This window comes from Chionomys nivalis, chromosome 5 (assembly GCF_950005125.1).
Source record: "Chionomys nivalis chromosome 5, mChiNiv1.1, whole genome shotgun sequence".
Classification (NCBI taxonomy): domain Eukaryota; kingdom Metazoa; phylum Chordata; class Mammalia; order Rodentia; family Cricetidae; genus Chionomys; species Chionomys nivalis.
Window position 1 is genome coordinate 33,846,867 of NC_080090.1, and position 23,010 is coordinate 33,869,876.

Below are 23,010 nucleotides of genomic sequence, written 5' to 3' on the forward strand. Positions count from 1 at the left end.
TTAACTCAGGAGTCTCAAACTCAGAGGCATAATTCCTGTGACTAAAATTCCTGCAGCCTTTTTCCCTATTTACTGTGGTCTGAAGATCTCAGGAAAGGGAACCCAGAGAGTCATGGGCCTGGTGGGATTCTCCAGGCAAGGAGGAGGCCAGGGCTTAGTTAGGAGGCAGACACAGGCTACATTTGTGGCAGCTGTGTCCTGAGGATAGAGGGGACTGAGAATAAACACACTGCTGCCTAGGCAACCTCACATCTTCTTCATTCTGTGCCCAGAAGTCCCAGGCGTCATTCTGAGATCTGGGGAATGAGGGCGAGGGAGCCGGTGTTAATGCTATTATTCCAGAAGGTGGCGCTCAGAGCTTAAGCTTGCCCACTAAACCACTCTCCAAATTCCAAAAAACAACTACAAGGCAGACTTGTTCCATCTTTTAGCTGGCTTTGTACTACATTTCTAATTGTTAGAACTACGTTCCCCTTTCTAGAGATGTTTCTTTAAAGAGTCGAGAGTCTGGAGGTGCATAGAGCCGCACACGGGGCATCCCCAAAGCCACACATTTCCCAACCAAACACGCATTTCCAGCTCTGAGCAGAACCACAACTAGGGCCCATCAGCCTTGAGCCTGTCAATCAGCTCCACCCTCTCTCTGGGGCTGATAAATTGGAGGTCTGTACCCTACACAAGTGTCCATCAAAGAGCCCTGCCCCTCCCAACATCTTCCATATCTTTCTGTTCTGGGAAACTTGGACACTTGACTCACACACCTTGCATCTTGATGCCAAGTGGCATTCAGGGCACCTCAACACCTGTGATAGACAACCCATCCGATGTGGTGGTCTGGAACCTTTCCTTATGTTATAATCCTCCCCTACCCTCTGCCAGTTCTTGAACTTAACCATCTGCTAAACACACAGCTCAGATATGCTCTTATCAGCTCCATGGAACCTTCCATGTGTACATTCTTTAGATACATACTCCCATCCCATAATTGAAGTTTATTTTAGCCCTCAACCACACCTGCATTTTCTCTCCAGTGCCACCCCTGAGTCAAGCTCATGGCCCACTCTTATTACAACATGCTACGTACGTGTCTCTGATACCCCCCTAACTTCCCCTTCCTCATCTTCTTTTAAAATAATCTCATTCTATTGCCTAGGCTGACCTGTAACCCACTACATAGGCCAGGCTACCTCAGTCCCGTGAGAGCCCTCATGTTTCTGCCTTCTCAGAGTTGAGTTTACAGATCTGAGCCACCGCACCTGTCTCTGACTTTTCTCTCTATGTCCTGTTCAGGTTAGCACTCTGAATCCTGGTGGACGGAGGCACCTGTTTGCCCTCTCTGTGCCTGTCCTGGGCTACCGAGGGCTGCTAGCGGAAAACAAACACCAGACATGTTTGCCTACCAACCCCTCACATAGGCTTGTTCTCACCAACTTAGCCAAAGCCTCCATGCTGAGCACAACGCACCAATGCAACATTAGCTAAAAGGAAGAAATAAGAAAATTTGTAAGGAATGTCATAATGAAAAAAAAAAAACAAAGCCAAATTATTGAACGATTGTTTAAGGGAATAAGGACAAACTACATGTGGTGGTGCACACCTTTAATCCTAGCACTCAGGAAGCAGAGGCAGGCAGATCTCTATGAGTTCCAGGCCGTCCTTGTCTACATAGTGAGTTCCAAGACAGGGCTATGTAAAGAGACCCTGCCTCAAAAAATAAAAATAAAAAAGGACAGGGCTTCTGCCTAAAGGGTTAAAAAAGCTTCTTGCAAGACTTTAGAGTTGGAATCTGCACCCCTACAAGCCAAAGTTATGAGGGATAATGCTATCCCAATCCCAACTTCCTAAAACAGAGCCAAAAACCTCACCCCCTGCCCGGACTTAGCTCCTGCTGTGGACTTCGCGGGAGATCAGTGCTCCAAGTCTGCAGAGAGAAATGAACATTACAGTCCATCACTGCTGATAGAGTTTTATGGGTTTCAGATAATTCCCCCTGGAGACACCTTGCCCACCCAGCGTACTAGGGCTTCCTGGGAAAATCTTCCTGCAGAAGTGGGTCAAGGAGCAGGGGAGTCCTCTGCATCCAAACAAGGAGAGGCAAGAAACAAAATCCAAGAAGCCAAGAGGTTAAAATCTAGTGCCAGTCATGTGTTAGCTTTGTGTTCCGATTTTTTTACTGCCTATAGCTGTGCATACGGATTACAGAATTGCCAGCTCCAATGAACTTTTAAAATGTTTTGAAAAGTCTTGAGATTAGAAGCCACGAAAAGAGCGAACAGAAAAGCCTGGAAAAGGCAAGTTTGGCAAAGAACAAAAAGCAACGTTTTGAAAGCAAATTCACTTAGAAACTTAACACGGCTAGATGGAGCCGAAAAAGGGTTGACTGCCATGGTGCAGCCCTGGAAACTGGAGGAATGCGACCTCTGAGGAGCAGATGAGAGACGTGGGTATGTGGCAGCTCTCCACTCTCAGTGGTCAAAGGTGACAGGGAGATGCCCGAGCAGAACACACAAACCCACAAGCTGGGTGTGCTGCCTTGCTGAGCAAACAGTGGAAAACTCCACAAAGGGGCCTGCTATGATGAGGGACGCAAGAGGTTCAGATTCCAGAAGACCTAGGACGGGCGGATGCTAAAAGACAAACTGAGCAGAGGTGGAAATCTGCCCCGTTCACCCAGCAAACGCCATTGCTGGGCTTCTTTCTATATGGGTCTATGTTCTGGGACCACCACATAGGTGTTTCCTCAGATCTGATAGGCTGGATCACTTATCTCTAACCAACACCAGGGCTGAGCAGCTTCGCTTACACCACATGACTATTAAAACCTCTGCTGTTTAATCCTCTTTGGCCTGATCTTCCTTATCTCATTTAAACCACAGTCATACTGAGTTTGGCAGGTTATCTAAGCACCCTGAGCCAGGCCCTCACAGAAGAACACATTGTATCATGCACTTCCCACCAGTCGGGTAGGACCCGGGAGTACAGCTGGGTGGAACCCTTGCTGCACCTTACTCTGTGTTCTCAGCATCTCAGATACCCTTGCTCAGTCTGTGAGCCTCAGCCGGTCCCAAACCCCACCTGCTTATTTCCTAGGCAGGGCTCATTTTCAACTGCAGCAGGCCACGCCCTTCAAAACTACAAGCTCATGCATGCCTCTCCCTCCTCTGCCTGATGTTTCTGTGGTGACAATGAGCTCTGAGGCACAAGCCGCATCTCTACGCCCACACATGCTCTGACCCCCTGCACGCATGCTCCATCAGTATACAAGCTCTATGCTCAGGCCTCCTTTGACCCCCTCCAAATAGCTAGCCCCGATGACACTGATGACCCAGTGGAAAATCCTTTTTTCTGAACCGCCTTTCCCAGTACTTCAGGCCCCAGGCTAAACAGACTTCCTGCCCTGTGCTCAAGCTAAATCCTATGCTTTCCTCTAAGTCAGCAGTTCTCGACCTGTGGGTCATGATCCCTTTGGCAAACCTCTATCTCCAGAAATATTTACATTATGATTCACAACAGCAGTAAAATTATAGTTAGGATGTAGCAACACAATTAATTTTATGGTGAGGGGTCCCAGCAGTATGAAGAACTGTATTAAAGGGTCACAGCATTAGGAAGGTTGAGAACCACTGTTCTATGCTTTCACCCCTAATATTCAGGGCTACTTATGCTCCTTCCAGGACTCGAGGTGCACAAGCCGTTACCATGTACTCAGTTCAGTGTCTAGAATGCAACCAAAAGCCGCACTCTGAACTTTGAGATGGATGGGACATAGAGTAAGATCTAGGAGCCCACAGCACTCAGTGGGATTAGGTCTGGGTGCTGAGCACCCCCAGATCTCAGGCAAGTTCCTGCCATCATTTTCCTGTGTGGTCCTCTCAGAGGGAGAAGACAGAGGGAACAGTGAATTCCTCTGTGAGGACCCTTTCTAGTGCACTTAATCTCTCAGGTTCTGTATTACTCCAATACTCAGTGAGGGAAGAATGTGGGTACACGTTGGGTAGATAAGGGGTGCTGTATCACACCAGAGGCACATGGTGACATGAAGCTTAATAGGTGATGCATGGATGGAATGGCTGAGCCCAGATGTCCCTAAAGAGGCTGGCATTTAATCCAAGGACTCTCTACCCACCTCAGTCACCTGTCCTGCCAGGCTTTGGCCAGACCCTCTAGTTCCAGAAACTCACATGAATGTACCTGGATAGAAGCATCTCAATGCACACAAGCATGAGTATACACCAATATACACCAACCCTAAAAATGCAGAGGAGTCCAAGCTTCCAAGGCCTGCAATGGATCCTCCATCATCCTGTGGTGCAGAGGCAGCTAGAGTCTTCTTCCTTTGGTAGCATTTCACAGCATGGTTGCTCAGTGGCTCTCTGGTTTTCCCGGTAGCTGCCTTCTCAGGGCATAGATGTCCCCCTCCCCTTTGCTTGCCATCTGGGGTCTACCCTTACCCACCACAGCCCATGCGGCAAGAAGGAGCAGGCTGAAGACCCTGCCTGTAGAGCAAAGGGCACTGGAGTCGGGGTGGGGACTTTGATCGTTTCATGGGTCATTCTTAAAAGGTCATTCTACAAGGTTTTCTTAGATTTGAAGAATCACTATGGAACTGTTTTTGTGACAGCTGAGATCTCTATATGAGCCTCCCTGGAACTAGGTGGTGCTCCCAGAGGCAGTGACTTCACGCAGACAGGTAAGTAGGAGTTAGCTAAGTTAAGGGGTGGGGTAGGGACAGCTGTGCTGAGGAACGTTCTAAGAAGAGTAGACAAATCCCCCCAGATGAGTATTTTGTGGAAAAAGCCCTTCTCCTTGGCAACTAGCATATCCTAGGCTCCCAGTGGGAGGCAGCAGCCTCCTAGTCTACAAGAGCCGACTGACAATGACTCCACTCTCATGGGACCTGCCATTTGAGCAAATTATCCAGGTGCTTGAGATGTTTCTCCCTCTAGCACCTCATACCTGCTTCCTAGGACTGTAACAATGTTTCAAGGGGACAACACTACAGGGGGGTTGAAGTGGGAGTTAGACACAGTGCACCCCAGTGAGTGGGGGGTGACTGTCTTCTTGTCCTTTGCTGAGCTCATTGCAGTTAATTATGTCGAGATGGCAACAAACCAAAGGGCTGCGTGTGGGATTCCGTTCTTCTGTGACTGAGATCTGCCCAACCTAGAAGAAGAAGCAGCTTTGTTTGTTTGTTTGTTTACCAAGTTGCCTTTCAAAGGCTACCTCAGAGTTTCCGAGCTGTGTGGAGGCCACAGCCCAAACATTTGCAGCAAATGATGTGATCCTCAGGGCAGGCCTGGGCAGTGCCTGGGTGGGGCCTGGGAGCCACAGGAGGGGCCCAGAGCCAAACCAAGCCTGAGGTGGCAAGGAGGGAGTGCTGGGTGGAGCCTGGGCCTGTGTATACAACCACACCTACTAGCTGGGGAGTAGCTGTGTCCAGTCACTGAGTAGAGCCCAATTAGTGAATCTTCATCTCCCTGGGAAAAGTGGCTCTGAGGCGAACAGGATGGCCTGGTGGAAAGCCTGGGTGAGTAGGAATGATCTGAGGAGGTGGGTTCTTGCTCCGTGTTGGGTGATGATCACTCAGTGAGGACAGAACCTGTTAGGCCACGTCCTGGTGAGGAAGCTGAAAAAAAAAATTGCCAATGCTTAAAAAAGTTACTACCGGGATGTGAAAAGTAAGACAGTTTAAATAAAATGAAACAAAATGTTTTTTAAAATCTTGAAATGCAAGAGGGAGCTGATGGATAAGAGAGTCTAGAGGGAGGCTTCTGAGGACAAAGGCCACTTAAGAGAAGGGCTTCTGTGGATGTGTGTAGGGTGTGCATTTGTGCGTGGAGAGACTCTGGGGGGCTGCACCTTGCAGAGGTAACGGCGTGTGAACCTCTGGAGAAAAATCGCCCTGTGTGGTTTGAATGTCCTGGGTAAATTGGATCTAGATCTGGAGAAGTAGCCAGGATGGAGCATCAAGGGCCTTGAATAACAACAGGCTAAGGTGCTGGAATTCAACTTTTGAACAACAGGGAGCTGCTGGTATACTTTAAGCTAGAGAACGCTCTGGGCGAACGCATTGTCGTTGAAGGAAACCGTTGGTGCCCACAGCTCAAGGTCCCAAAGGGAATAGACTCATACCAAAAAGTACCCATGTTTATGTGTCAAAGCCAGGAGAAGGGGGAGTTGGCAGCGGGACCCGGTTCATGGGAGCCATGTACACCTGGAATACTGCATGGGCAGGCACAAGGCTGTGTATGGCACACACCTTCCCCATCTCAGCTAGGGCGCTTTCAGGGGAGAGCAGAGGCCCTGGGACATCAGGCAGCTGGCTCAGGTCTCTTGGACAGGAAGCATAGACCAGAGAAAGCCCAGGTCTCTGCAGCAGCCCTCGGGTTCTATGTAGCAGAAAAGTCAAGCTTTTCTAGCTCCAGGGAAATCTCTGTGGCCGGGTCACCACCCAGAAAGAGCTTTAGGTGTAGATGCCCTGGACAAATAGGACAGATTAGAAGGCAGGGTGAAAGGGGTGGTCATCCTGACCCTCAGGGGAAGCAGCTGGCATCCAGGACAGTGGCTGTCTCTGGTTTCACAGCAGCTGCTGGGAACACTCCTTCTGCAGATGCAGACAGCAGGGAGATCTCAGTGGTGAGCAGTTCCTAACAGTGGGTGCTGGCCCCAGTGGCCTGATGCTTAGGACAGGGCTAGGGGTCATCCTCCTGGAGACCTGTTCAGAATGATGATGATGATGCTGGCACTCTCAGAACCTTCTGCACGGAGACCCTCCTCCAGGCACCTCTCCTTCAGGGCCCTTAGAGCCTCACAGCAAGTCTGTAAGGCTGGTACTGACAGCCTCAAACACAAGTGAGGAAACTGAGCCTCAGGTGCACTAGACAGGCGCTGAAGTAGCCACACTAGTAAGTGTTTAGGTCTGTACAGCCTGAGTCCAGATCAGACTCAGTCATCCAGGGATGTTGACCCTTGGGAGAGCCGACTCGGGACAACAAGGCCTCAGTGTCTGGCCAGGCAACCAATGAGAACCAAATGTCCTCTGAGCACGAATCTGGATCGGAGCAGGACTGAAGGGAGTGGGAGAGTGGCCAGAGGAGGCTGTCTTCAGAACAGGTTCCCCTTGGGGCCCCCTTGAGGAAGCAGCCTGTGATAGATCAGGCAAAAGTCTGGCAGCTCCTGCGTGCCCATGACAGAAGGTGTTCTAGACACAGCATCCAGGACTGCGAGCCTAAGACCGACCTACAGGGGCTGGGATAGATGCCTCCAGATCCCCACTCCAGGCAGGAGCCACCTGATCTTTGGCCCCCAGAACACTTCCCTCTTTCCAAAATAAATAAATAAATAAATAAAAATAACCTTAGGAAGGAAGTGAGACTGACTTGTCAATGTGGTGATACCCCAGCCAGCCCTAAAGTTGCTGACAAATGCTGGTCTCTGAATGGTATGGAGACACCCCTTAATCAATAGGTCTCTGAGAACAAAGAGCAAAACTAAGAAGTGAGAACTTAGAGGCTCCCCACCCCCACACTCCCAGAAGACTGGCGTGCCTTTGGGTGAGGCTCTTTCCAGTGAAACACTCCAAGAAAACCAGTGTCTGGGGAAGAGTGAATCATCTGAAGAGTGGGGGAGGCAGACAGAGCTCGGATTCTGAGTCAGGCTGTGGGTGAAATGCCAGCAGCGCCATTTACTAGCTATGCGACCAAGCCCAGCCTCCTGGAGCATTAACACCTAATATGACTCAAGGCGGGGGGGGGGGGGGGGCTGAGCATCATGTCCAGTGCACTCTGCAGAGGGGACACTCACCTGGCTTTTAGTAATAGCATGTGACCTCACAGCAAGAACTATTCATTTGTGGACAGTGGGGCAGCATCTGAAAGGCCACCCAGAGCCTGGCTCACCCCAGGAATTCCTTCTAACAGTTCCTGTTATAAAAACATGGTCCAGTAGATGGGACATGAAGATCTATTTCTGGGCCTGTGAAAAATGAAGCAAAGGACACAGAAAGATGTTTGCTTCTTACTCAAAAGAAGAACCCTTAAGGATATACCATCTGTGCGGACCTATTCTGCATTTTCAGGATCTAACGTGAGGCTTGGGTGGAAGGTTGGATAAATGAATCAATGCAGGGAATAAAGGGAAGATAGGTGGAGGATGTTTGAAAGGAAACAAAAAAAAAGGGAAGAAAATGGGAAGAGAAAGAAAAGGAGAGGGGAGTGGGAAGAAAGAGGAAGGAAGTGCAGAAGAGGAAGGGCAGGCATATGTCGTAAGGGTTGTCTAGCTGGGGTAGAGAATTAGTCAACAGCTGGAAGGATGCATGAGTAGAAACACAGATGGGTGGGTGGGGACAATGAGCCAAAGAGGGAATGACCAAAACGCATTTGACTAAACTCTCCATTTGAAGGACCTGGGTCTCCCTCATTCAATTCCTTCCATTCTTTCTGCTCCTTCCCCTCAAACACACACTTTAGAAGAGTCATCCATAGTAAGCCTCTGATTAGTTGTGCAGAACACAGAGAAGTGGCCCTAGGACACGCCCTGGATTGGAGGTTTGTAAGACAAGGTTCTGCATACTTTGGTTTTCAAGTCTATGCCACAAGCTAAGGACATCCTGCAGTTCTTTCTGAACACAACGCTCTGCCCCATATGATGCTGTGGCCTTGAAAAGGAGCTGAGCCTGGGGGAGATGCTCAGCTTGGCTCCTGGCCTTCTGAAATACCCACACCTCATCACAGGAAAGGCCAAGACAGGCTTAGACCCTTCTCTGCAAAGTGAGACCTGTATCCAGCTCCCCATTCCCTAGGCAGCCACTCAGCTTTTAGAAGTCATTCCTTATGAATTCATTTCCTCCCATCCTCATGTATACGGGACTTGAAAGAAGTACGTGTAACCAGTCTGCTACCTTCTCTCAGTCAACAGGTGCTTTTTGCTTTGTTTTGGATTTATAGGTGTGTGTGTGTGTGTGTGTGTAGATAGATAGATAGATAGATAGATAGATAGATAGATAGATAGATAGATAGATAGATAGATAGATAACTTTTTATTTTGTGTTCATTAGTGCTTTGCTTTGTACATGTCTGTATGAGGATATCAGAAACCCTGAAACTGGACTTATAGACAGTTTCAGGGCTGCCATGTGTGTGCTGGGAATCGAATCAGGGTTCTCTGGAAGAACAGCCAATGCTCTTAACCCCTGAACCACCTCTGCAGCCCTGAGGTGGTTTCTTTTTACAAGCTCTGGTCTCAGCCACACCCACCTGTTAGCTAAGGGGCCGGAGAGGTCAGTCGCTCCATTGGTCTCAATGCCCAGGGGAGATCCTTAGCCTAACGGGGTACACGACCAAGCCCCCATGCCATTCCTTTACTTCTCATGATGAGCATCCCTGGCTGTCTTGCAGGTTGAACAGGAGGGTGTCACTGTGAAGGGCAGTTCTCACTTCAACCCAGACCCTGATGCAGAGACTCTCTACAAAGCCATGAAGGGGATTGGTGAGTACCAGCCACGGTCTGGTGACTGGGGCCCCACATGCTCACATCCCCAGGAAGGAGATACCAAGGACAGTCAGGCATCAAAGGTGTAGCCATTTTATTCTGACTGACTACATTTCCTAGGGAATCACGCCAGCTCTGAGGTGGGTGACTGTTCGTTCCCAATGGACAATGACAGGGAGACTGTCAGTCTGAGATTTCTCACTTGGAAAATGGCTGCAAGAACGCTGGGCCCACTGTGTCACTGTGGACTCAGAAAATGGATTGACATAGGGCCTGCTTTGAGCATGGGGATGGGAGTTTAGATGCTGCACCAGGGGTACCAGCCATGTGGATTCTGAAGCTTGTCTCCTGCCCCATGTTGGTTGACCAGATGACCACCTGCTTCTGCCCCGTGTTGACTGACCAGATGGTCAACTGCTTCCAGTACCACCCTCACATGACTGAGTGGGAAAGGACTGGCTTAAGATAGGACTTGGTCTCACTCCAGATGGGAGTCACCCATTGGCTGGTTCCGCCTAGTGAGCTGGGGCACTAAAGAGAACACCCATTCCCAGAGGTGCCTATACTGAATTCTCCTACCTACTGCTACCTATAAGATCTTTATTGTTATCCCTGCTCCCCACCTGAGCAAGTGGAGGCTCCAGGAGATAAGCTTAATTGTCCATGATCTACAGGACAGGCTCTCAGACACAGTGGTCTGGACCTTCCTCTAATGTGACCACCACAAGGAAAGAGAGTAAGAATATCTCACTTGGCCACACTTCAAAGGTCCAAGCCCATAGTCCTTGGGTTCTATATTATAAAGTCAAGCCCGAGCCACACCCCAACACTGTGTAACTTGGAGTTGGATGACAAAGAAATGAGATAACTGGCTGTCGTGTTTACACCATGGAAATTGAGCATTTGTGGCATTCAGGTAGTGTGGCCCAATTGCCCAGCCAGCAAGCATTTCCCTCCCCCCTCCCCAGTCATCTCCGATGCCCCCAGAGGTGGAGGGGATTCTCATACTGTACACCCCTGCAGGAACCAATGAGCAGGCCATCATAGATGTGCTCACCAAGAGAAGCAATGTGCAGAGGCAGCAGATTGCCAAGTCCTTTAAGGCTCAATTTGGCAAGGTAAGCAGGGTGCACACTGAAGACCGGGCAGCTCCTCCAGAGATGGGCACATATTCATAGGGGACAATGCAGTAAAATGATCCTTCCTTCCATCTGTAGTCATTTCCCTGGCCATTCTGTTGTGTCTGGTAGACTCATTTATGGCTCCATCAGTCACAGTCTGGAATTGGCCTTGCATGGTGGAGTCCCACTTCTTCCCCATTCTCTCTCGCTGCAGTCCTCAGTTGTCCCTCAGGATCCAGCCTCAGTTCTCTTCAGCTTTGTCCTGAACCTCTTCCGTGCTCCCTGGCAGTACACGCCTGGCCCTCATCCCTTCCACAGCACAGACACATGCTTCTCATGATCACTCACGTGTCCCTCATCTCTCCTGCCACTGGGGATCTAGCAGCTCTTAGCACAGAGCCAGGAATTTGAAGGTACACACTGAATACCACAAGTCTGTGCCTAGACATGGGTGCCTGGAGAACCTCCCTCTGCTCACAGATTTAACACAAAAACACCAGTGATGAGGTGCAAGCCTCCCCAGGGGAAATCACACATTTGCAACTCCTGATCCTTACCATTTCAAGCTACACATTGTTCTCTGTGTTCAACTGATGTTCACTCTGATGAGAGGCAGAGTAACTTCCAAAGTTACTTTCAGAGCCTATAAGCAACAGTGGCAAGGATCAGGGATGTGGCCCCTGGTGACTTTTTGTAGACACATGCGCCCTTAGAAAGAGACAGACGTGAGATAGAACCTTTGAATCTTCTCCTCTCCCTTCCTCCCTCTTTCTCTCATTGTTTTTTTCTTTCCCTCATTGAATCATTTAATGATGTTAAGCTGGTGCTGCCACACCCAGGTCTTGCCTTTTGAAAGCGATGACAATTCTATTTTCTGGAGTTTAGAATGTGTCCAGAATTTAATTGTTCCCAGAGCTGTCACACATGCCTGTCACCCCATAAGCAATGGTATGAAGCACAAATTCTGTTGTCTGTATTTAACAGGCACTAAACAACAGTATGAAGAACAAGTTCTGTTGTCCCTATTCAACAGGCACAGATGCTGTTGCTTAGAGAGGCTCAGGACCTGGCCCAAGAGATCACATCAGCATGACAACTCTGTCATGTGGAGAGGAAGAGTCTCCAGGCCAGGTCCCGCCTTCTCTCTGACTCCAGTGGGCTTGAAGGACACATCATCTCACCTTCCCTTTTGCCTGCCCTAGGACCTCACTGAGACCTTAAAGTCGGAGCTGAGTGGCAAATTTGAGAGACTCATTGTGGCCCTCATGTACCCGCCATACAGATACGAGGCCAAGGAGCTTCATGACGCCATGAAGGTACTCCACTTTGCCATACGTTAGAATGGCCGCCTGGTCCCCAACTTACCTAATGAGCTTGCAGCCTGCTCAAACAGTCACCCCACAGTGCGGCTGGCCAGTCATAGTGAAGAACCAATCAGTACTTCTTAGAATAGGGACCAGAAAGAATGCAAGGGACTCAGAAACCCGTCTCTACGGTCCAACCACCGCCCTTTGGCCATCTTTCTCTCCTCACCATTCCTATTACTCTCATAGATGAGGTGGTGTTGGAGACCCAGAAACCACAATCCTTCTCACTGGAAGGATACCTTTGTGATCTATGCCAGGCATTCTAGCTGTGTTCTCTAATCCCACCTTCAGGGTAGGGTTGGCTCATTCTCCTCATTGACAGATGAGTATACATAAGGATGGGCAGGTGAGACCACCCAGCTAAAGAAGGAGAGCCGAGATAGTTTGCCCTGATAGCTGTCACAAGAAACAAAGGTGGGGATTCAATACCACCCCTCTAACAGAGGCCCCAGCAGAGGAGGGCAGAGAGGTGGCCATAGCTTCTGAGAAGACAGTGCAGGCAGAGCAGGAGACTGGGAGCAGAACACTCCAGAACATAGAGGCTTCTCTCCCCAGGGCTTAGGAACCAAAGAAGGGGTCATCATTGAGATCCTGGCTTCTCGGACCAAGAACCAGCTAAAAGAGATCATGAAGGCCTATGAGGAAGGTAAGGGGGTGGCAAAGATGGCGGGGTGGAAGCCTCGGAATGGCTGAAGTGTTAGCAGCCTAAGAGGCAATGAGAGTCGGGAAGCTCCCAAGGGAACTATGCCAAGTTGGAAAGGACCCTTTGGAGGTCTTTTCATACCGGTCCCAGCACCTATATATGCCAAATCCTATGCCCAACTGTGGTTGAGCATGGGGAGAGAGATGTGTGCCAACTAAGTTCATGTCCCTTAATGCTGTGACAGTATTGGGGAACAGAGGCAGCAGTGGATGGGAGAGTGCTTACTGGATGCCCATGGGCTAAGTCAGAACACTAGAGAGGGCCATCTACTAGGGCCACACTTTGCTAAGGGAAGCCCATATAGTGCATAGTTTGCCAAATAAGCAAAGGTCAGCCAGTCCTCCATGTGGTACAACCAGCCAGGGTAGCCTGAAGTTTCTGGTTTCGCTGAACTTGGAACAGAATGGCCTCCATCTGCAGGTCTTGGCCTGGTTCTCTGGCCTGGTCTGTCTCCCTTTAGCTTGGTTGCTCATTTATGTCACTTTGGGGTTTGGATGATTACCTAGGTTAGTCTCTATCTCTAGGACATCTAACTGTTAGGCATACACCTTCTATGCCAAGAACGTGTCCTCCCAGGCCCATGGGAAGAAGAGGCAGGAAGTAGGTATGGAGGAAGAAGTACGTTGCAGGCCCTGGGTCACTCACTGTCGATGCCTTCTGGTTCTCTTCTCCTGCAGACTACGGGACTAACCTGGAAGAAGATATCCAAGCAGACACAAGTGGCTATCTGGAGCGGATTCTAGTGTGCCTCCTTCAGGTATCACAACCAGGGTCCAGGAATCTGTGGCTTGGGACCTAGCAGCAACTCTTGAGCAGTGCCTTTGAGTGGCATCTGGGATACAGGGAACCTGAGTGATCTGAGGACACTACCTATGCCTCAGCATGATAAAAAGGGTCCTAACTACAGTGCCCTTTTTCCTCAACCTTTGTGTGGCTAAGTGCCAGGCTCTGCCTAGCTTAACTCCCTGAATCCACCATTGCAATCTGCTCATATCAGACAAAAGCCAAAAATGAGACTTGGTGAGGACAGCTGGCTTGCAAGTCTCATGGTCTCTAGAAGCAGCAGCCCTTACCTACCTGCCCTCTGAGCCCCACAATCCCCTCGGCCATATGTTCTGATTGTTGACCTGCCTTACAGAGCCATTTCCTCTGATCCTAGGGCAGCAGAGACGACGTGAGCGGCTTCGTGGACCCAGGACTGGCCCTCCAAGATGCACAGGTGATACTGTGCCCTGGTCTTACCAGCTGAACTCTGAGTTTTGTAATTCCCTTTGCCAAGGGGAGCCTTCTTTAGTATAGACCCCACCCTACAGCCTTCACCTTGTGGTGACAAAGGAGGAAAGAGAGGTCTCTGGAAAGCTCCAGAAGAAGAAAAAGCTGGAGAACCTGGGAAAGGAAAGTATTAAGACTCTCCTGGCAGAGACGGCCTCTCTCAGAGCCCAGAGCTCATTCATGCACAGATCTCTGTTTATCTGTCTCTTGGTAGAGCTCAGTGTTCCCAGAGCAACTGGGAAGGAGCATTTCCTAAAGTAGCTTCTGGCCCCAGATAGAGAAGACCCTTGAGCCAATGTTGTTGGTGGAACAGGAGCCCAGGACAGTGAGCCACCATATTGGACTGTCCAAGTGAAATGGAGGCTGACTCCAGATCTGGGGCCCTGGAGTCCTCTCTCACCTCCTCGTTTCCCAACCCTAGGATCTGTATGCAGCAGGTGAGAAGATCCATGGGACTGATGAGATGAAATTCATCACCATCCTGTGTACACGCAGTGCCACTCACCTGATGCGAGGTACTGGGCAGAGGGGGGAAACAGGGTGCGTGGTCAGGGTTCATCCTCGATGGGTTTGCACATTTCGGGGTAGGGGGATGTGGATTAGAAAAATTAGGTTGGAGGAACAAAGATACGAAAGACACACAGAGACATGGGATAGCACCAGGAGGGCAACTCAGTAAATACTGAAACGGAATCCTGAATCTTCCCACATTTATTTTCCATATGTTTTATTTTATATACCCCAATCCTGAAGAGGGGAAGAAGACCAAAGACCACTTTAACATGACACAAAGGACAACCAGAACAATTGCTTGCTTCAGTACTTGAAACATCAAGTCACTATTTCCTGAGTTAAGCATTAGATTTGGGCGGCAGGATATGTAGTGACTACACCCTAGAGCAAGTATCCTGTAGGCAGCCACTCCCTGGGTCAAACCTCCTGTTTTGAAATGAAGGGGCAGGAATAGGCTTGAATTCTCTGAACTTTGGTCAAGGTGGAACGGATCCACCTCTATGGGCCAAAACACCAAATAACCACACCCTAGGTCAGGACAAAAATAAGCTCAAACTCTCTGCCCTTTAGTCAAGGTGGAACAGGACTCACGTCTGTGGGCCCTGGCAGTGTGTGGTGCCCTAGCCACACATCCTCTCCCTTTGTGGGAAGAGAGCCATGGAGACCTGAACTCTTTCCCCTGTGCCAAGAGGGAGGAAAAGATGGCACACGGATGTGCAGCATGTAATCTATGTGTTTCTTGAGTAAATTCTTCTCTCCATAGTGTTCGAGGAATATGAAAAAATTGCCAATAAGAGCATTGAGGATAGCATCAAGAGCGAGACCCATGGTTCACTGGAGGAGGCCATGCTCACTGTGGGTAAGAAGGGGTGTGGCTCTTGGCACATATGCATCCACAGCCCATGAAGGTAAAAGCACAGGATGGGATCTCTATAGTCAAAGGTCACACCTCATGCCCAACGTTTTTAACCAAGAGTCTCAGTGTGACCTGGTGAGAACTATTTTCTGTGCTATCTATACAGTGCCCCATGTTGCATGAGTGTGTATGTGTGTGTGTGTGTGTGTGTGTGTGTGTGTGTGTGTGTACACATGAGTGTTACCACAGTAACTCCAGGACCAGGACCCACAGATACTACTTAGTGAGCATCCTACTTCTGTTCCTGTACCCTGCTCAAAGTCTCCTTCCTGGGTCTAATTGAAGTTCCAAATCACTACCTTAGTCGCTAACTGAGGGGATGTGTGATTTGAGGCCCAGCCAAGAGAAACATGGAAAACTTTGCCTGCCAGAGGACTGAGTCAGCTTACTATAACCTGATCATAGCACATCGTGGGCCTAAAGTTGAAGTCATATGGAAAGAGTCACAGTAGAGAATAGCCTTGAGCCAGGCAGAGAACCATCCCTGTACCACCTCACATAATGGACCCGAGATGAGGATTTCCAGGCTAGGCACTCTTTCCAGGACAGTGTTGATGACTGTGGTAAAGTGTATTTGGTTTATTCCGTGTTTCAAGAGCTAATCACACCCTCTGACGTCACCTAGAATTCTACCCATGGACCCTACATAACAATGCCTCCTAAACAGCAAAGGTGTGCAGAACCACACTGTGACTGGCAGTTCCTGCTCGTTTTTTCTTAAAGCCTTGGTTAGTCAACCTCAGGTCACAGATGTGTCAGAAGGTTGAGTAACAAAGTCATACAGAATCAACAGAGTTTACGCACATTCCTATCCCCCATGCAACCCACACTCTCCCAGCCTTGGGTTAAAACACCATCTCCCAATAGAAGATGTCACGGTCCATGAAAGATATTTCTATGGAAAAGAAAAATTGAGGTCCATGTTCCAAGCCAAGGACTCATGGTGTCTTAGTCCTTAAAGCCAAGCTTCTTTTGTTACATGAAAATACAAAATGTGGGGTTCTCACTCGCAAGTGACTCTGAGACGTGTAGCCACCAATCTGTGGCAACCTGTGTGGAACCACGTTGTCAATCAAAATCTTAATGGAGAGGCTTCCTGAATGGGACAGCTTAGAGGTATCCTCCTGAAGACCCGAGGTGGTGACTCCAGACGAGACCCACAGGTGCCCACTGCATTCACATCTCACCCTTTGACCTGGCTGCTCTGGGCTCTTGGAGCTCTGCCCAGTTCCCAAGGCTCTGCTCCTTGCCTCATTCTCTCTGCCTAACACAAAGCCTCCATTTTGAAGCTAGGTGGCACACAAAGAAACATGTCAGCCTTTACACAACAGTAACCCTTAACACACACAGGAACACGTAAACAAATGCAAGTGTGTGCAACGCGACCTGCACCCTCCTCTTGTTGCTAATACAGTTTTCCTGTTTGCCAGTGAAATGCACTCGGAACCTCCACAGCTACTTTGCTGAGAGACTCCACTATGCCATGAAGGTAACTGTCCTGCCTGCCGCCTCCTTCACAATGAGTCACCCCGACAGGATGCCGGATGCACAGCCAGGGGGCTCAGAGCCACTGCTGTCTGAACTCTGGGGTCCCTTTGTTCTAATCTCTCATATGTCAGAAAGGTTTGCATTCTCGAGGGCAAACTAGGGAAGGGAAGCCACAGCACCAGAAGGGACATTTGAGCAGGTGCATTGACAGATGTTTGTTGAAGGCTCACTGAACGTTGTTGACACATAATTGCCAGCTGAAATGTTGTGAAGCTAAGGCTGGATCGAGGTCACATGACTGCTAAGTGGGAGAGTCATGCGTCAGTCTTGAACCCATTGGGTTGGGCTTTTCATTGCACTATCCCTCCTTTTTAAGAACACATTTGTTGTTGCAGGCCGTAACACCCTTGACACAGACAGACTGTAGGGACATTCCCACATCTGGCGTGCCAGTTTTCTCCCCAAGACCAGGTGCTAGCTTCGGAGTTCCCATTGTTTACAAGGCTGCCCTGGCTACAGAAGTGGACATGTTGCTCTTTACAAGTAGAGTTGCTGGGATTCGGAACTAAACAGGAAGAGAGACGTTGAAAGCAGTAATCAGTGACTAACATCAGTGCCCAACCTCTCTAGTACATGACTCTGGCACCACCTGAAGTGCGAGCCATACCAGCACCCCAAGCCCTCCGGACACACTGTCTCATGAAGGAGAAAGTGTGCTGTTTCCTTGGTCATGAAGTTCCATCTGACCCAAGACTAGTAAGGGATGAGAGAGAGCCAGAAGGTCCTGCTGTGAAATGGCCAGTTGAGTAACATTGGCAGTGACGCTGCTCAAACAGAAAACCTTCCTGGAGCAGTGAAGGTTTGGGGTATAGAACCCTATGTGGCAAAGCAAATGCATATGGCAACCCAAGGTATTGGGCTTCTACTAAGGAAAGGCGCAGCCCCTGAGTGAGGAGACTGAGAGAGGTCCATTGTCATGGGCTATAAAGGAAGCTCAGTCCCAGAGCACTTGCCTAGCAAGCACAAGCCCTTGGGTTCTATCCCCACACCACCAAGAAAAAGAATTTGAAAAAAAAAAAACTGTTTTAGCAAAGCCCCCCACTTAGTGTTCTTCCCACTGATGCAGAGGCCCCTCCATGCAGTTCTAGCCCTTCATAAACCCCACACAGGTCTGTTCATCATTACAGAGGTAGATAGGAAAGGTGAGACGTGATGGCTGATTGGCACTGTCTTCTCCAGGGAGCAGGGACGCGTGATGGGACCCTGATAAGGAACATTGTCTCAAGGAGTGAGATTGATCTAAACCTTATCAAGGGTCAGTTCCAGAAGATGTATGGCAAGACTCTGAGCAGCATGATCATGGTAAGACACAGGCCCCTCCCTTCACCACTAGCCTGTGACACAAACATTCCTGGGACACAGATGTCATAAGTGGCCTTCCCTTCTAGCAGGCATCTCATGCTTGTACTGCTTACCATGTGGCACATGTAGGGACCAGGGGAAGGAGGAAGTGTAACTATGGGGAGTGTGTAGAGCTCAGAGGCTGCTCTTATCCCAGAGACTGGCTTTGTGTCTGAGCTGCAGGATATGCCGAAGCCTTGAAAAGGAACTATTTCTGAAGGGGCAATGAGACTAAGAAGTTTCATAGAAATGGGGATTCCCTCTCGCTCCAGATCTAAGGAGTTCTAGCAGGGAACTCAGGCTCCAGTGATTACCCACCTACATTCCAATTAGTGAAGGTCCCAGGGTGTTAAGTGCAGAGGGCTGTTCCCGTGTTATGACTGAGGCCAACAGCCTGTCTGGAAACTGGTGCAAATTGAGACCAGAAGTCAAATCATGACAAGCATATCCCCAAGTCTTCCCTAGCTACTCAGTCAAATGCTAGTTCTCTTAGCAGGACAGATTGCTGACTACGTTTGAGAAACAACTCGTAGTTTACAATATAACTGGCATTTGCTGGTTCAGACAACCTAGGACCAAAATCATTCAGGAAAAGACATGTCTGTACTAAACACATACATATTTTTTTTCTTGTCATTATTTCCTGAACAATATGGTATGACTATTTACATAGTATTCCCATTGCATTTGATATTATAAATAATCTAGAGATCATTTAAGGTATAGAAAGATGTATGTAATTTATATCCAAGGCCAGTGGCATTCCCTACTAGGGATTTAAGCATATACACTTTGATATCTGTGGAGTCCTGGAACTATTCTTCCATGGATACTGAGGGCAACTGAGGTTTCAGACAGGATGGCATCAGGGAGGCAGGCAGTCATCAGACAGGAGAGTTGCAATTGTTATTTGCTATGGTTTAGACTTCACAACCAACGTGTCAGGTGACAGGAGACTAAGAACAAGCCAGCCTGTGCTGCTGCTAGGTCACCCACAAGATGCACCTCATCCCAAATGGTGTTTTATAGATGAGAGTGCAGGTACCACAGATGTGAAAGGAGAGTCTGTGTATTCTAACAGAACCATGGTCCATGCCTACAGAACCTAAACCCAAGCTTTCTCTACCCCATGCTCTGCGTCCAGATGTGACTCTGGGCTCCCTGCTTTCAGCCATGGCGGGTGTTGAATGCACATGGATCATGTTGAATAAGTGAATAACTCTGTGCCTCTGGAACCCGAGAGAAACATGAGGAAGAACCCCGGGACAGTTGACTGTATGAGGAAACCTCCCACAGGCCGTCCTCGTCTGAGAGCTTTGGAGCGGCTCTGTCTCTGTGACTCATTTTCTACAAGCACCCCCATTTAACCAGACAGAGAATTAAAAGGAGAATCAGCGGAGCAGTGTGAAATGAGGAAGAAAGAGGGATGGTGTTACACAGAACTGTGGCATAGAAACCCTTGAAGGGACAGGCCGCACCCAAGGAGCCCAACTCTTAGTCATGGTAACAGAAGACCAAGGCCAACATCACAAACACCCCTTCTAACTCACATGTTCCTCTTCCTCCAGGATGACACCAGTGGTGACTACAAGAATGCCCTGCTGAACCTTGTGGGCAGTGACCCCTGAAGACATCAAAAGAGCAAGGGCAAGAAGAGTGAGCCGTAGGCCCAGCTGCTTCAGCCCTGACCTTGGGTGGGGTGGGGGAACACCTCACCCAGCCTGTAGTCCCTGTTCCCCAGTTTCCAGTGCTTTTCACCCAATGCTCCTGACCCACAAGGTGAGCCCAGCCTGGGTTCGTCCTTCCACCTCTTCCCTGGGTCGTCTCTAGGTATTGCAAAGCCCACCCTAGCCTTACATCTGACCAAACAGAAACGTCAGCAGGAAGGAGCCTGTGGGTCATTCCTTCCTCCTACAAAAGCTCCTGGGTGCAGGTTACACAGATGCCTGGGCTCTGATCCATCTGCTGAATCAGGGTCTTTGAGAAGCCAACAAACATTGATTTCCAGCAGGTGTCTCAGCGGCTGAGCTTCATCAGGCAGCCAGTGGGAGTGCCGGAGAGTAACTTAGCCAGGGGAACTGAGAAAGACCTGTGTCTCTGGCATTTGGGGTGTCTATAACACTTATTTACCAGAATTGTTAGGTTGTAGGTGGATGAAAATTCTTACACCATCCTAATAACAATAATTAGAGTAGACAATAAACCAGTCCTGACCCAAGTCCACTGTGGCCTGGGAGACTTAGGCTTGTCCAGGTGTTGACCAAATCAGCCACTTGTTCCCTCCATGGCAAAGCTTGCAGAGCAGGAAGGCCCCCAACCCTGAGCATGAACCCTGTCCTCCTCCTGTGGTCCCTAAGCCTGAAGAAGCTGAGAGAACTCTTCCTAATATTCATTGAGCTTTCAGAATCATAAATATTTGTACTTTCAAAAACTCTGTGGCTTTGTAGCGGGTTTCTGTGCGTGCCCTGGGGTGAGAGTGTGCTTGCGTCCTGGGGAGACCATAGGTCAGCATCAAGTTGTCTTCTTCATTTTTTTCTCCACCTTCATTTCTTGTTGTTTCATTTCTTAAGACAGGGTTTTCTTGTGTAGTCTGGCTATCCTAGAACTAGCTCTGCAGACCAGGCTGACCTCAAACTCAGAGATTTGCCTTCTGGGATTAAAGGTGTGGGCCACCCTGCCTGGCTCTCCACCTCATTTTTGAAACAGTAAACCTGGAGCTCACTATGTCCACTAAGCTTACTGATAGGTGGGCTCCTGGGGTCTGCCTGTCCCCACTCCTAATGATGAGGTTACAGACATGGAAGGCATACCCAGCCTTTGTGTGTGTGTTGGGGATCCTAACTCAAGTCTTTGTAGTCTTTGTACTCACACAGTGAGCACTTTCCTCCTTGGCCCATTGGCCCAGCTCATCGATGGATGCTTAGCAAGGATCAGAGTGAGAAGCAGAGCTTTAGGGGAGAACCTGTGGACGTTTCCCTAAGGGGATGCTTGGAGTGACATATGTCCAACGTTGCTCTGGGGACAGAACTTCTAAATGATGATAGTTTGCTTTCCCTTCCTAGTTTGTGACCAAAACTCCAATATCTCAGAGCTAGACAGGGCATTAAAGCTAGTTGGTCCTATTCCAACCTGAAGGTTTTTTGTATTCTACGGCATTCACACATCCAGGGTCATCCTTGCTGAACTTGGTATATATAGGGTATACTTGGCAGCATCCAAAGATGGGAACTTACTGATTTTTTGGGTGGTCCTGTCTTTTTCCTGTTAGTACGCCTGGAGATCCTTTCCCACCTAAGCCAAAGTCTGCCCCATCGTGCTCACTTTTCACCATGCTCCAACAAGGTACAAAATGTTTATTCTTTCCCCAACAATGCTTTATCAGATGCAGGCTACATAGTCCATTAAGAGGTATGCCCAAGCTAAATTTCTGTACGCCTTCTAACTTTTCCTCCTGGATCCAGTTTTTAGCCATCATCTCTGAACATGTTCCAGTTTGCAAACTCCAAGAAGTGGCCCCTGAGGTAAAGGCACTTCCAGGTGAGAGGTCAGGCTAGAAAAAGTATGGATGCAGCATGGGGGCTGGGATCTGCCTCTGCCACGCTGGCTCCATGACTCTGACCTAGTCACTTTTGTGTATGTTTATTTTCCTTACCCGTCAATGCAAGTAGCATCCTGTATGTTAAACAGCCCTGGACCGGGGTGGAAACCATAATGTTCTGGTGCTCACAGATTGCGTAGGTCAGGAGCTCAACCATGGAACAGTGACAACATCTTATCTCTACTCCAAAATGTCTGGAGACATCACAGAGAAAAGCTAAAGGCCGGGGCAACTAAAGCAAAGACTAGAAACATCTGCACCTGTGCCTGGCGAGTCATGGAAGACTGCACTCCACTGTGCCCTCAAGCTCTTACATACAGCTTTCCTCGCGAGGCAGCCTTACGGTGGGAGAGTTCTTCTTTGGTAGCTTAAGTTGCCATAGCTACCAGTGGACAGGAAGAACAGTATTGTCCTCTGTGACTCATATGGCTGCACTTTCCCCATGCGCTATTGATTAAAGGCATCACATGACACCCCATCTTTAAGGAAATGGGACACAGTCCTCATCTGTCAATGGGAAAATGGTCAAACAGTTGAGTGGTTGTACTTTAATTCACGCTTAGTGGTTCTTAAAATATATCACAGTGTGCAGCACAGTCTACTCATATGAAAGGCTATGTCACAGGGGTAGAGTAAGCTCCAGAAGACTTGCAAGGATGCCAGGCTGTAGGGTTGCTACGGGACCCAAGGAAGGCTTCAGGGTAGGAAGGGTGGAAGCTGTCTTAGTTAGGGTTTACTATTGCTGTGCAGAGATTGACCATGGTAAATCTTATAAAGAACATTTTAATTGAGAGGGCTTGTTTCCAGTTCAGAGGCTCAGTCCATCTTGGAGGGGAGCATGGTGGCATGCAGGCAAGCACGATGCTGGAGAAATAGCGAGTGTCCTACATCTTGCAGGTGACTGTCACACTGAGTGAAGCTTGAGAAAATGACTTCAAAGCCCACCCCCCCCCCCACGTAGAGACACACTTCCTACAGAAGGTGTAGTCCAGATTAAAAGTGTGCCCTTCAGCCTCAAGGTCTGGATTAAAGGTCTGTGTCATTCAGTCTCCTCCAACAAGACCACACTTCCTCTAACAAGGCCACACCTCCTGAGTGCCACTCCCTATGAGTTTATGGGAGGGGCTAATTATATCCGTACT

At 49.0% G+C, this 23,010-nt stretch overlaps 1 protein-coding gene across 1 annotated transcript; it reads left to right on the forward strand.

The window, feature by feature from the left end:
* The first annotated feature begins 5,365 nt into the window (after nt 1-5,365).
* On the forward strand, nt 5,366-20,156 carry LOC130874434 (annexin A8). Its single transcript, XM_057769774.1, has 12 exons — nt 5,366-5,527; nt 9,396-9,486; nt 10,513-10,607; nt 11,813-11,926; nt 12,533-12,623; nt 13,358-13,437; nt 13,840-13,899; nt 14,374-14,467; nt 15,229-15,324; nt 16,812-16,870; nt 18,109-18,231; nt 19,839-20,156. Exons 1-12 carry the CDS (start codon nt 5,507-5,509, stop codon nt 19,896-19,898), a joined length of 984 nt encoding a protein of 327 aa, XP_057625757.1. The 5' UTR covers nt 5,366-5,506; the 3' UTR covers nt 19,899-20,156.
* The last annotated feature ends 2,854 nt before the right edge of the window (nt 20,157-23,010 follow it).

Coding starts and splice junctions, on each gene's coding strand:
- LOC130874434 (XM_057769774.1), top strand. CDS start 5,507: ATGGCCTGGTGGAAAGCCTGG. Junction 11,927..12,532: donor AGCTTCATGACGCCATGAAG/GTACTCCACTTT, acceptor TTCTCTCCCCAG/GGCTTAGGAACCAAAGAAGG. Junction 16,871..18,108: donor GACTCCACTATGCCATGAAG/GTAACTGTCCTG, acceptor TGTCTTCTCCAG/GGAGCAGGGACGCGTGATGG.